The following is a 14,207-nucleotide window of genomic DNA, read 5'->3' on the forward strand; positions in this document are numbered from 1 at the left end:
TCTGCCCTTAAACCTCAAAATACAGGCAATCCTTTATTCGCAATGCCAATCGGTCACTTCTCATTTCTATAAAACTCAGTAATTTATTGACCTCTGTAATTTCACTGGACTTCGTCCCAAAGAAAATCTACCTGAATATTTCCTATTATAAATTTTCTCACTCGACCTACTTCCAATTCTTACTTCATAAGGCGGCTAATGTTAAAAGTGTTCTCACTTGTAATGAGTGACTAATACGATCCAGGATATTTTAACAATTTTTAAGATGAACATTTATTATGACATAACTCTTAATGGACAAGGAACCCTCAATACAATATTTCTTGTATGTTGTGCTCAAAAGGTAAATGTGAAAGAGGAAAAGAGAATATCAATTACATTAGAACATACTAAATATGATTCAGGGAACTGAACATAAAGATTCCTCTTGAAGATTCTATCATGCTTGGAAGAAAATCTATTCAATGATCTTTCTGACTCATTTTAAAGAAACATGATTTTTCTGTATACGTTGAGACCAGCTCAGTAAATTCTGTGGAAAAGTAACCATGTAGTATGTGTGTGAATGATGAGTTAGGAATTTAGTAATATTAAACTTTAAAAATTTACAACATAATAGTACAGCAATATTATCAAGAATGTACTTTTAACTTATCATTTATTGCTTTATCATTTTAATGTTTACTGGTTTTTAATATTTGTAAGCTGCTCAGAGTCACCTCTGAGATGGGCGGTGCACAAATCAAATAAAAAGAAATGAATAAACAATGCTGTATCTACTCAGGAATCAACTGCATGAAAATCAGTGGAGCATATTTCTCTCTTCCCCCAATTCTATCTTTTATCATGGAGCACAATCATGCTGAATTCAGTTGGACTTACTTTTGAAGTTATTGATGGTTGTCATTGCAAGAAAAGCTTGTAGACTACTTGTTTTCAGAATATTTCAGTGTTCATATTCTTCGGTATTTTTAAGAGGCAGACTTGAACAACAGACATTTTTTTCTGGTAAAATACTTATATTTATCAGATACAATATTCTATCAAAAGTAGTTATAATTTTGCCTACTTCTGTCATAATGTAGTTTCCTTACACTGAGTTATGGGGTTCCCCTATGTATGTTCTTAATAAGCGTACACATAAAAAAGTGCTATTTGAAGATTTGCGGATGACTCAAGGATACATTTTGTCTGAGAATTGAATTAACATTTTTTTGCCATTTGCACCTAACCATACTGCCAACATGTCCCACCAATGTAGATTTTTTGGGGGGTTGTGTTTCTATGATGTCTTCATCTTGTCCCCTGCCTAAGGGTAAAATAGGCTTAGGTTCTTACTGTATCAGTGTTAAAAGTGTTTCTTCCCCAACCCCCATTCAACACAGACTAAGAGAAACTACAAGTAACTTAAAATCTTGGACAGCAGACAGCAGTGACTCAAAATAAAGGCAATGTAGGTATAGTAGTCAACGGTAGGAACAGCAAATGTCATTTTCTGCTGACTCAGGGATGAGTGGATAGCACTCAGCAGTGGGAAGAAGCTTGAAACGGGGAAAGACACCCTTTGCAGTATGTGTATCAGAGGTGGTATTCAGCAGGTTCTGACCAGTTCTGGAGAACCGGTAGCGGAAATTTTGAGTAGTTCGGAGAACCGGTAAATACCACCTCTGACTGGCCCTGCCTCCATCTATTCTCTGCCTCCCGAGTCCCAGCTGATCGGGAGGAAATGGGGATTTTGCAGTAACCTTCCCCTGGAGTGGGGAGGGAATGGAGATTTTATAGTATCCTTCCCCTGCCACGCCCACCAAGCCAAGCCCACCAAGCCATGCCCACAGAACCGGTAGTAAAAAAATTTGAATCCCACCACCGATGTGTATGTATTTCTCTCATAAAGAATTATTTCCCTTGGCTACATTAACTACAAAGTTTTCTTTGTAGTATTTTCTGCCACTATTTAAGCTTGCCATTAGGATTAGGTTGATGTGTGCTTGTTAAAATGTCAATTCAGAAAACACCTTTTCTGAATACCTTTTCAGTATTTGCAAATTTTACTAATTAAGATTGACTCTATTCCCAAGAGATTATTGAATGTCTGTAAAGAACTATTTTTAATTTTAGAAAACTTAAAGAGATATAATAAAGATTTAAACTATCCTTATATCTTTGCAAAGGTGATGTGAGTTACTTTTGACAGCAGCAAATGAGCAATTTAAATAGTGAATAGCCTGGATAATCAGAGCAATGACTTAAAGATCTTTACTACAGTTTATTTGAATTTTGAAAACAATACCCACTCCTGCTTTTTGGCAGAGTTGTCATTTCATTGCCTATACTACATCACATTAAATATAATGCTAAAAGCTAGACATAGAGAAATCATAAACATTCATCCAAATAAGTAGAAAACTGTTTATAATTGACCTCCAAAAAGTTTTGGTTACACTAGTCTGTTGAACTACCTTGTCATTCCCATGAAATCAGAGGGTTTTGTCATGCTGAGCATCTGGATACTGGAAACATATTCTGAAGCTGATAAGGTTTTAAGCTTTTCCTACGCTCTTTGACATGCTACAGCTATACCAATGCCACATAGAAAATTGCCAGAGCAATTTATTCTAATGATTCCTTTTACCTTATAGTTTAATAACACTCACTTTATCGCAACCCCCTCCTTCACACACACAAAGCAGGTGTCTTTCAATAGCTCAGGTTCCCCACTGAAGGTACCATCCTGGGCTAAGTATTGCAGTAATTTGAGAACCTCAATAATAACAGTAATACAGATGGCCCCATTTGACTTCAGGTGAGAATAAAGTAGAACGCCAGATGGAGTTTTCAAGGCACACGTTTTTTTAAAAAAAATAATAACAAAAGAAAATATAGGAAAAAAGAGAGAATAAGAGAGATGTCTGAATTGCTGTTGAAAAACCCTCAAACAGAAAACCTTAGAACAAATCAGGCATAAAATATTAGTCATTTCAATTAAATAACAATTATCAACCCAGAAATCTCTTCCCTTAGCTAAGTAGAAAGACTCAGTGGAAGATTGTGCAGCCATCTATGTTATTTATTTGAATTGAAGATTTGTAGTTGAAAATATAGTTCTCTTTTCCCCCCACCTAATACCCTTGGCCTCTGCATTTCTGTTATTTTAGAAGAAGATTGTTTACATTTCTGGTGAACTAATGACTGTCATCCTGAGAAAGTACTTTTAAGTGGTATGGTTCAGGAGTGGGTTCTAAATTTTTTTACTACCGGTTCTGTGGGCGTGGCTTGTTTTGTGGGCGTGGCTTGATGGTCATGTGACAATTATTTAGGATTTAACAGAGGTACTGGTCTACCAGGCTTTTAACTGCTTGCAGAGCTGTACCAATCTACCCATTTATTTTTGCAGGCACTGGTCTACTCATGTATTTTTGCAAGCACTGGTCTACCCATTTATTTTTGCAGGCACCGGTCTACTCATTTGTTTTCTTTTAACACTGATCAGCTGTAGGGTGGCCTTTTGAAGCCCCGCGGCAAGAGTTTAAACAGTTTTTTTCCCTCTAGCTGATCAGCTGGGACTCAGGAGGCAGCAATAGATTGGGGGTGGGGCCAAATAAAAGGTAAGAATAATACGGGGTGTGGGGGGGGGTGGGGCAGAACCGGTTCGGTGATATCATATCGTCACTGCTATCGGCTCGGCGGAACTGGGTGGAACCAGGAGGAACCCACTACTGGTATGGTTGCTTTACAGTTGTTTTAATCTACTTGGACAAATAAAGGAAGTGCACAGATCTAATTTATGCACATGTGGCCTATCTGCCTTTTTGCCATCTGTGGCATCTATGCTGCAGGTTCATGTTTCCCCTGTTTTTATTTCCATGCAGTTTGCCACCATGGCCAGAAGAGCTTTAAAACTAGCGTCACTTGTCAGTGGAGTAGGGGCCACTGCTGGTTTATACATGTACAGCAACAAGCATCTGGATCCCAATGATTTTGGAATTGTTCGAGTAGGCAGAGCTGTTGCCACAGTAAGTTTCATGCTTAATACAAAACATTTAGGGTTAAAAATGATGAATCATTTAAAAAAGAGGAAATTGATTTGTGAGAGTATATTTGCTAACATTATATATTTAATGTGGATTTTTATAATTTACAGTTGATGTCAGTAATTGAAAAGCATATTTTCAATGCTGGCATATTTGGTAAAAAATACAAAAACATTTCTTGCCTCCCCCTCCCCCTCTAAATTTAGAATTACAATACTACTCATTTTTTTTCTTAATAGTCTTTGCTTTTAACTGCAGTCTCGTTTTTTTACACCACTCTTTTTCCATGGTAGTGAAAGGGCAGTGTTTGGGGATTCTGTTTGTCATGACATTGTTAAAGCTCCAAAATCTTTGTCATAAAATCATATTACAAAACATTCTTAATTATGTGACTGACTGATTTTTTAGTCCCCTTTCCTGGCCTGGTATTTTCCAAGTGTGTTAGACTTTCCAATGATAGGCATGGAGACTGACACATTTGAAGTATCATGTTGGTGAGATGGTCTAATAGAGTGGTGTAAAACTCGATTTCATTGAGGGCCGCATCAGGGTTCTGTTTGACCTTGTGGGGCTGGAGTAGGTATAGTTAGGGTGGCCAGCTTGGCGTTACTCGTGTCGGGGGCGCCTGTGGCAGCCCAAACAGTTTGCTAGCGAAAATGGGCTCTCAAGCTCCGTTTTCGACTGCGATGGCCTCCTGCAACCCTCTGCCAGTGAAAATGGAGCTCGGGAGGGCCACCTGTGCCCCTCATGAGCTCCATTTTCACTAGCAGAGGCATCATGGGCCGGTCCTTCGCTGTTTCCAGGGTGGTCCCACAGGCCAGATCTAAGCACCCCGTGGGCCAGATTTGGCCCCCGGGCCTTGAGTTTGACACCCAAAAAGAAAAAGTACTATAGAAAAGACATTTGCTCCAGATGACATTTGATCCATCGTATGAACTCTTCTCTCTTCATCTCTACATTGTTCTGATGTATGATACATACCAATACCCTAACAAGTAAGATTTAGTCACTGTGAAAATAGATATGATGCCAGTATTATGAATTATGATGCAGTTCTAAAAGATAGGTAAAAGGAAAATTCAAGGGATTGGACAACAAAGTTTAGTTTTGTTCTGTCATGATTCTATGAAGTAGAAATTGGGCTAAGCAAGGCCCTATTGCTTGGATTTTCATCCTGCGTTTGTGGATGAATTCTAACTAAATAAATCCTTCTCTTACTTGTCCCAAGGGTGCTTTTTCCAGAAGCTACTGGAAGCAACTGGACTTTCTTCAGCTCAGAGGTGAAGAAGCTTCTTGGACGAGAAGCGACATATCTTCAAAAGAAAAAACGAAGTCCAGTTGCCTCTTGAAAAAGCATCCTTGGGACAACCATGACTTGGATGACTATGAATCTCCACAGATCTCCTGTTATTTCCTCTCTAATTCTGAATGTCTGAAATAGAAATCCTTAGTCTACTTTGTAGAAAGTCTTGTTATTTGAAAGGTCCCCATGAATACTTAAGGCTTTATTTTTGCTGTGCATTTTAAACTAAAACTGAATGTGGAAGCTGATATTGAAAAAAAAAACTTTGCCAAAGAGTTTAGCACAAAGGCAAGTATGTAGATTGGACTGTGCTTAGAATAATATAGCAATAGCAATATAGTTATAGAGTTGGAGAGGGATACTTAGGCCAAAAATATTTAATTATTTTTAAACTGTTTTTAAATATTGTATGTTCTGTTTTATTCTGGCTGTTCACCGCCCTGAGTCCTGCTGGAGAAGGGCGGTATACAAATTAAAACAAATAAAATAAATAAATTCCCTATTTAGTATGGGTATCTAATCTCAGATATCTCTGAGAGATGGTTATATTATTTTTGAACACATGCCCACCACTTCTGTGAGTAACTGATTCCATTGTCAAACTGATACTACTATTAGAAAGTTTTTCCCAAACATTTAATTGGCATTGGCCTTCTGGAAATCTATTTCCATTAGTCCCTTTGGAGAGAAGGAGAACAAATGTTGATCTTCTTTGGAACATCCTTTGACATATGCGCCATTACATATACTTATTCACAAGGCTAAAATATGTTCTCTTCATAAAATTTTGTTTCTACTGCTTTGTTCGTCCTTCTTGCATTTTTCTAAATCGGGTGTCGAACTCAATTTAATTGAGGGCCACATCAGGGTTGTGTTTGACCTTGGGGGGCCAGGGTGAACGTGGCCAGCTCGGCATCACTCGTGTCTGGAGTGCTTGTGGTGGCCTGAGCACTCTGCCAATGAAAATGGAGCTTGGGAGTACCGCCTGTGGCCCTTGCAAGCTCCGTTTTCGACTGCGATGACCTGCAACCCTCTGCCAGTGAAAATGGAGCTCAGGAGGGCCGCACGCAGCCCTCCTGAGCTTCATTTTCACTGGCAGAGGCACCGCGGGCCAGTCCTTCGCTGGTTCCAGGGTAGCCCTGCGGGCCGGATCCGGCCCCTGGACCTTGAGTTTGACACCCCTGCTTTAAACCTATTTCAGTGTATCTAAATCCTTAAACTATTCATTGTGTCCAGAAATTAACACATTACTGAACATGGGATGTCTAACCAAGGTAGAAAAATGTGTAGTGTGTTGAACCATGGGTGGATTTTACTGTTCATTGAGAGTAGGGGAACATAGTGCAAGTTCTGACTAAAGGGCTATACTTCTATATGTGGAATCAGAAGTGTCAAAATGCTTTTTACAGAATACTAGGAAACAGAGAATGTGGCTTATGATTTTGTGTCTGGGTTGTTTTATAGACAGCAGTGATTACTTTTGACTACCTCACTTCTCTTCGAAATTTTCCACGTGGGACAGAAGAGTATGACTATGTCAAATCACAGGTAAAGAGTCAGTAGTGGAGGGACAGAGATTAATACAAGGCATTTTTAAATAATCAATGGAATCTCTAATTTAGCAATCTAATTTGGATTTAACTCCCATCTTTCACAAAACTTTTGATAGCCCAGGTGTCATATATGGTAGCTATGGCAATTATAAAACTTATTGATAGGGTTAGCAGTAAGAATCTTGATTTCATTGGATAAAGATCAGTAGAGAACAATGGATGAAGGTTGGAACAAATTAATAGGCCTAAATCGGGTGTGGTGGTAAAAAAGCTTGCCTGGATGATTAATGTATCTAAAGAAATGAAAAATAACAAAACAAACTAACAACAGCAGCTGTTGTAGCTATTCGGATAGTACTGAATAGCCCAATTAAAAATAACATCTGCCATGATATCAGGGTAGATATTCACAGTATTTGTAATGATGTCCTTCATTTCTCAGTCAGATTTGCTTCTGCTCTTGCAGAAGTTGAAGTAATGCCAAGTTTTCAACATTTTTCTAGTGAACCTGTCAAGCCTACCGTGATTCCCCGAAAATAAGACCCTGTCTTATATTTTTTTGAACTCTGAAATAAGCGCTTGGCCTTATTTTCGTGGAGGTCTTATTATTTTGGGGCATGTGGAGGAAACCAGAGGAAATGGCGGGGACCGGCTGCACATACGTTTAAATATTTTCGGGGAGGGCTTATTTTCAAGGGGGGGGGCTTATTTTAGTGCACGTGCTCAAAAGCCCAATTGGGCTTATTATCAGGGGATGTCTTATTTTCAGGGAAACAGGGTAATTCATTTGCCCTGGATTTATCATGAATAATGATCTGAATTTATCAAATAGGCACTCCTTAATTGTTTTGATTGACAAAACCTATAATATACAATTTTCAAAAAGGAATAAATTAAAGTGTGTTTTCTTCATTATTTTTTTCTAAACATATTGCCTTTCAATTAAAACGCGATGTATTCTATTAAATCCAACAAATATACTGAAATCTGAATATTTAAATAATTAAAATAAAAAAATGACAAAAATATAAACTTATTTATTAGATTTCAGATCCAACTGTTTTATATAATCTGAACTGACACAATAATTATTTATTATTTTATTTTATTGGTTCGATTTATATGCCGCCCTTCTCCGGAGACTCAGGGCGGCTTACAATGCGTTAAGCAATAGCCTTCATACTTTTGTAGATACCTGCTTAGTAGGGCTTTCGGCCCCCCCCAGCGGTGTTCTTTTTTTTTTTTTTATATACAAAGTCAGTTTATTGCCCCTACAATCCGGGTCCTCATTTTATCTACCTCGAAAGGATGGAAGGCTGAGTCAACCTTGAGCCTGGTGAGATTTGAACTTGCAGTAATTGCAGGCAGCTGGTGCTACTTAACAGCACTTTAGTCTGCTGCGCCACCAAGCGCATTACATACATGTTATACAAAAATTACTTTTAAAAAACCAAAACGAAAGGAAAGCCATAATTGTAGATAAAAGAGATCAAGGAAATTTACTAAATTGCTAAAAAAAAATCTGTTGTGCCTTAAGAAAAAAAGCTATTTTGGATATTTACAAAAATATGCAATATATTTCTACAAGTTTGGAATAGCTTTGTTCTCCCAGTGTTTTAAATTACTACTCTTGGCTACTTGCCTCTACACGTATGATATATTTATATACTTAGATTGTAGATAAATTCCATATGCTACATTCTGTACATGCTTGGTAAGCACTACTAGCTATTAAAAATAATTTCAAGCATTCTAGAATTTTTACTTCAAGACATTAGAAAAACAGGCAATATGAATGATGTTCCAACTAATGAATAGTGGTCTTATCAATGAAAAGAACGCAACCAAGCCTTTAAATATTATCTGAGATGTTTACTAAGTGTGAATTTTGTTGTTGCTGTATTAAGTACATTTTAAGTACAATACAGTCTTTTCACAGTATTTAAAACAATTTGACACCGGTGTTTATGTTATTCCATATAAATATAAATAATATCTATTTTTTTAAAAATGTAATAAAGAATAGAATGACAGAGTTGGAAGGGACCCTGGAGGTCTTCTAGTCCAACTCTCTGCTCAGGCAGGAAACACTATACCATTTCAGACAAATAGTTGTCCAATCTCTTCTTAAAAAGTTCCAGTGTTGAAGCAGTCATACCCTCTAGAGCCGTGATGGCGAACCTATGGCACGCATGCCATAGGTGGCACGTGGAGCCATCTCTGCGGGCACGCGAGCTGATGCTCAGGTCAGCTCCACTGTGCATGTCTGTGTGCCTCCCACCGGCCAGCTGATTTTTGGGTCCCTGCCAGGAGGCGCATGCACAAAGGGTGGGGGGCCCGTGTGTGCACACGCGGGGGGTGGGGTGGGGTGCAGCGCCTCCTCTGTGCCCCGATTTTGGTACTAGGAGGCTTCAAGGAGGCCTGCTAGCACCAAAACGGGGGTTGCGTGCACATGCGCCCCCGTGGGGGGGACATGGGTGAGGGGAGCGCGGAGGGGTCATGCGTGCATGCAGTGGGGCGGGGGAGCACGGAGATCCCGCATGCATGCGCAGAGGGCTGCGGGGGGCATTGCGTTATGGGTGTCAGCGCTCGCTTTCGGCACCTGAGGTAAAAAAGATTCGCCATCACTGCTCTAGAGGCAAGTTGTTTCACTGATTAATTGTTCTAGCTGTCAGGAAATTTCTCCTTGGTTCTAGGTTGCTTCTCTCCTTGATTAGTTTCCATCCATTGCTTCTTGTCCTGCCTTTACGTGCTTTGGAGAATAACTTGACTCCCTCTTCTTTGTGGACAACCTCTGAGATATTGGAACAGTGCTATCATGTCACTAGACCTTCTTTTAATTAAACTAGACATAACCAATTCCAGCAACCATTCTTTATATGTTTTAGCCTCAAGTCCCGTATTCATCTTTGTTGCTCTTCTCTGCACTCTTTCTAGAGTCTCAACATCTTTTTTACATTGTGGCGACCAAAACTAGATGCAGTGTTCCAATGTTCCAGTGTTCCAGTAAGGCATTATAAAGTGATATTAACACTTCACACAATCTTGATTCTATCCCTCTGTTTTTGCAGCCTAGGACTGTGTTGTCTTTCTTGGCAGTTGCAGCACACTGCTGGCTCATATTTAAATGATTGTCACTAGGGCTCCCAAGGTCCCTCTCACAGTTTACTATTGAGCCAGGTACCACCTATATCATACCGGTGCATTTGGTTTTTCTTGCCTAAATGTATACCCTAACTTTTAATAAACTTTACAGTTTAACAAATATTTATAGAAAAAGTTGCAAAAAGTTTTCTTAAGTTAAATTAAATTCAGAGTTACATTTCAGAAAAGTTTTAAAAACTTTTCAACTTAAATAAGATTATTATATTAAGGGATGCCCAGTTTAGTCCCCTATTTTTTTTATAAACCATTTTGAGTTTTCCCATAATTTAAGTTTTAGTGAATGTAAAGAACAAAACATTATTTCTAACCAAATATTCACCATATTCAAGTATCCTTGAATAAAACAAGAAACCTATAATACTGCTAAAATTCAAATGGTAAAATGAAATGGCAAAAAGAACTGGATTCTGAAACTTTTTACTCCAGTTTGTAATGGAAATGAAAATGTTTGCTCAGTAATGCATATGATGAGGATATGAAATCTGAACAATCATAAAAATAAAATGGAAAGCTGCAATCCAAAATAATCATAATAATATAAAAATTAAAAGGCATCAAATTCGTGAAGCCAGCTAAAACCAAAAAAGGCCAGCTATAAATTATGTGAAAACACTTTTAATTCCTTCAGGTCAAATTCAGCTCCAGGTGATTTCATGGAGCCTTCCATGCAGTCTACTTAAAGGGTTTGTACTTATAACAATAAAAACATTAGTCAGGAATCATATGGTACAACACTTAATGATAGTCATAGGTAACAAATAAGCAATCAAACCGTATTAGGAAACAGTCAATATAAATCTTAAGGATACCAGCAACAAGGTTACAGTCATACAGTCATAACTGGGAGGAGATGGGTGATGGGAACGATGAGAAGATTAACAGCAATGCAGACTTAGTAACTAGTTTGACAGTGTTGAGAGAATTATTTTTTTAGCAGAGTGATGGCGTTCAGGAAAAAACTGTTCTTGTGTCTAGTTATTCTGGTGTGCAGTGCTCTATAGCGTCGTTTTGAGGAGCTGAAACAGTTTATGTCCAGGATGCGCGGGGTCTGTAAATATTTTCACAGCCCTCTTTTGACTCGTGCAGTATACAGGTCCTCAATGGAAGGCAGGTTGGTGGTAGTTGTTTTTTCTGAAGTTCTAATTATCCTCTGAAGTCTGTGACTGTCTTGTTGGGTTGCAGAACCAAACCAGACAGTTATAGAGGTGAAGATGACAGACTCAATAATTCCTCTGTAGAACTGTATCAGCAGCTCCTTGGGCAGTTTAAGTTTTCTGAGTTGGCGCAGAAAGAATATTCTTTGTTGTGCTTTTTTGATGACGTTTTTGATGTTAGGTGTCCATTTTAGGTCTTGAGATATGGTAGAACCTAGAAATTTGAAGGTCTCTACTGTTGATACTGTGTTGTCTAGTATTGTGATAGGTGGAAGTATGGGAGGGTTTCTCCTGAAGTCCACCACCATTTCTACGGTTTTGAGTGTGTTCAGTTCCAGATTGTTCTGGTTGCACCACGAGGCTAGTTGTTCAACCTCCCGTCTGTATGTGGATTCATCATTGTTATAAACTTGTCAGTAACACCTGAAAGCAGCCATGTTCTTTGAGACAAAAAAAATGCAGTTGATTTAAGATGCTGCTGAGAAAAACATCAAAAATATCCATGACAGATCCAAGACACATTTCTCAGTTCAAAACCAAACACCTACACATCCTTATCAATCATATATTAAAATGATAGCTGAATTTAAAGGCAACATATTTTTTAAATGTTGGAAGTTAAAACTCTTAAGAATAGGCTCTTGCCTTCATGTAAATTAATCCTTCTAAATATCCCAGAAGTATTGGGCTAACCCGGGTGGGATGTAGAATGAGAGGCTAATGAAACCATTGACCTAATCCAGGAGACCGCTTGTGTTATTATGAATGATAAATAGAAATGCAGCTAAGCATGAATTTAAGCAGTATATTTAAATGGATTCGCAATCTGAGTCCCAAGAGCCACAGTTTACTTTTTTTGTGGCCCTCTACAATCCTTTCTGATCCAGATTACAGGTTTCCATACTTTGGGGTAGAATAAACTAGACTAGACTAGACTAGACTAGACTAGAATAGAATTTTTATTGGCCAAGTGTGATTGGACACCCAGGGAATTTGTCTTGGTGCATATGCTCTCAGTGTACATAAAATAAAAGATACGTTCATCAAGAATCACAAAGTACAACACTCAATGATAGTCACAGGTTATAAATAAGCAATCAGGAAACAATATCAATATAAATCACAAGGATACCAGCAACAAGGCTACAGTCATATAGTCATAAGTGGGAGGAGATGGGTGACGGGAACGATGAGAAAAACAATGAAAACTACTATGTTTTTAATCTATTAGAAAAATAGTAGAAAACAGTTGGGGTAAAAAATAATCCCAACTCCCATTTCCTCTCCATAAGTGATCCCTTGGCTATTAGAAATTGTCAACCCCTAATTTAAAGCCAACCTTAAATTAAAATAGAGCGTTCATCCTCTCATAAATCCCTGAGGATATCTGCTTGTCCTACAAGGTTAAATAGGGTGGATGCTCTGGGTCCCTTTCCTTAAATGTTGCCATCTGATAAGACCTAGGAGGCATGCCTGCTTGGTGCTGCCCCAGTCCTGGAGATCAGAGGGATCCTATGCTTTTAGCCTTCCGGAGCGTTCTGAAGATCTGTCTCTTCTGCAAGCATTGGGTTATGATGGGGAGAGAGCTATGAGGATATTTAGGGGAGGAAGAGTATGTTTTAACTATGTTTTATAGATTAGGGTGAGTCTCCTAGAGTAATTGTATGATATAGAGCCGCAGTGGTTCGAGTGCAGTACTGCAAGCTACTTCTGCTGATCACCAACTGCCAACGGTTTGGCAAATTGAATCTCACCAGGCTCAAGGTTGACTCAGCCATCCATCCTTCCAAGGTCGGTAAAATGAGGACCCAGATTGTTGGGGGCAATATGCTGAGTCTGTAAACTGCTTAGAGAGGGCTGTAAAAGCACTATGAAGCAGTGTATAAGTCTAAGTGTTATTGCTATTGCTATATAGGCAGCCTATAAATCCTGTAAATAAATAATCAACATCTCAGGGTTGAATAGCTTTATCATGAAATGTGCAATCCATGGTCAGTACTGTGCATTCTTGGTTCAGTTATGTACATGTATTTGCAAATATAACATATGTGAAAAAGGCTATAGGAACACTTACAGGGATTCTTTCAACAGATTCAAGAAAGTGCCAATTATCTCTTCTGCACTGAGAGAAATAGCTCAAATAATCACTTACAATTTTGACATTTTTTCAGCATTCAGTATACCTACATATGCTCTAAAAGAAGAAAACTACGTGCTTAGAAGACCACCAGTCTTCTAGGATATCAAACAGCATAGTGCTGTATGCCAGTTTCTAATAATCCTAACAAATAGAAAAAGGCAGCAATGGATTAAAAAAGCAGCATTAGAAGTGGGATGAGGCATTATGAAAATAAGTCATAAATGTGAGATTGGCTATACCAGGGCTCAGCAACCTGCGGCTCTGGAGCCGCATGTGGCTCTTTCACCCCTCTGCTGCAGCTCCCTGTCACTCAAAATATGCGTCACAACCGTCAATGTACGACACCCACTGGCATGCGATTTATTGAGCTTTTCAACCTCTGGTAGGCCAACAATGGATAAATCCAAGAAAAGAAAAGTTTCAGAAGAAAAAATAAAATTTAATTCAACTACATAAGCTAATTTTGTGGCCGCTCAAGAAATAGTCAGGCACGGGAAACGTTTTGTTGCTCCCGGTGTTTTGTTTTTTTTCTGTGGGAAACGGGTCCAAATGGCTCTTTGAGTGTTTAAGGTTGCAGACCCCTGGGCTATACAAAACAAATAAAGAAAAACAAAATAGAGATTTGATAATCTTTGTGCTGGGAGAGTTTGAGCCCTGATGAAACTTGTGAGATAGGGATCTTCAAACAATGTGGTTAGATGTGGATGAGAGAAAGAACTAGACCATAAGAAGGTATTATTGTACATGAAATTCAAATGACATCTCTTTTGGATGGATATCAACAGCTCAACATTCACTGTGTGTATATGCTGCTTTCAACATTTTGGTTATGAATTCAAAGTAGAATTTAAAACTGAGAGC

General features: G+C 38.5%; 1 protein-coding gene across 6 annotated transcripts in view; it reads left to right on the forward strand.

Annotated features, from left to right (window-relative positions):
• Window positions 1-535: 535 nt before the first annotated feature.
• ADCK1 (aarF domain containing kinase 1) overlaps window positions 536-14,207 on the forward strand; it is a 118,828-nt gene continuing 105,156 nt past the window's right edge. For 5 of the 6 annotated variants that reach the window (XM_070931442.1, XM_070931439.1, XM_070931444.1 and 2 more), the window contains exons 1-2: window positions 3,879-4,013; window positions 6,799-6,882. In XM_070931442.1, coding sequence (XP_070787543.1) covers window positions 3,879-4,013; window positions 6,799-6,882 — 219 coding nt within the window. Of the gene's footprint in view, window positions 554-3,869; window positions 4,014-6,798; window positions 6,883-14,207 lie in introns of those variants that run through there. The other variant, XM_070931445.1, reaches the window with a different exon arrangement.

This window comes from Pituophis catenifer, unplaced genomic scaffold (assembly GCF_029215685.1).
Source record: "Pituophis catenifer annectens isolate HBS135680 unplaced genomic scaffold, rPitCat1.0.hap2 SCAF_1, whole genome shotgun sequence".
Lineage (NCBI taxonomy): Eukaryota > Metazoa > Chordata > Lepidosauria > Squamata > Colubridae > Pituophis > Pituophis catenifer.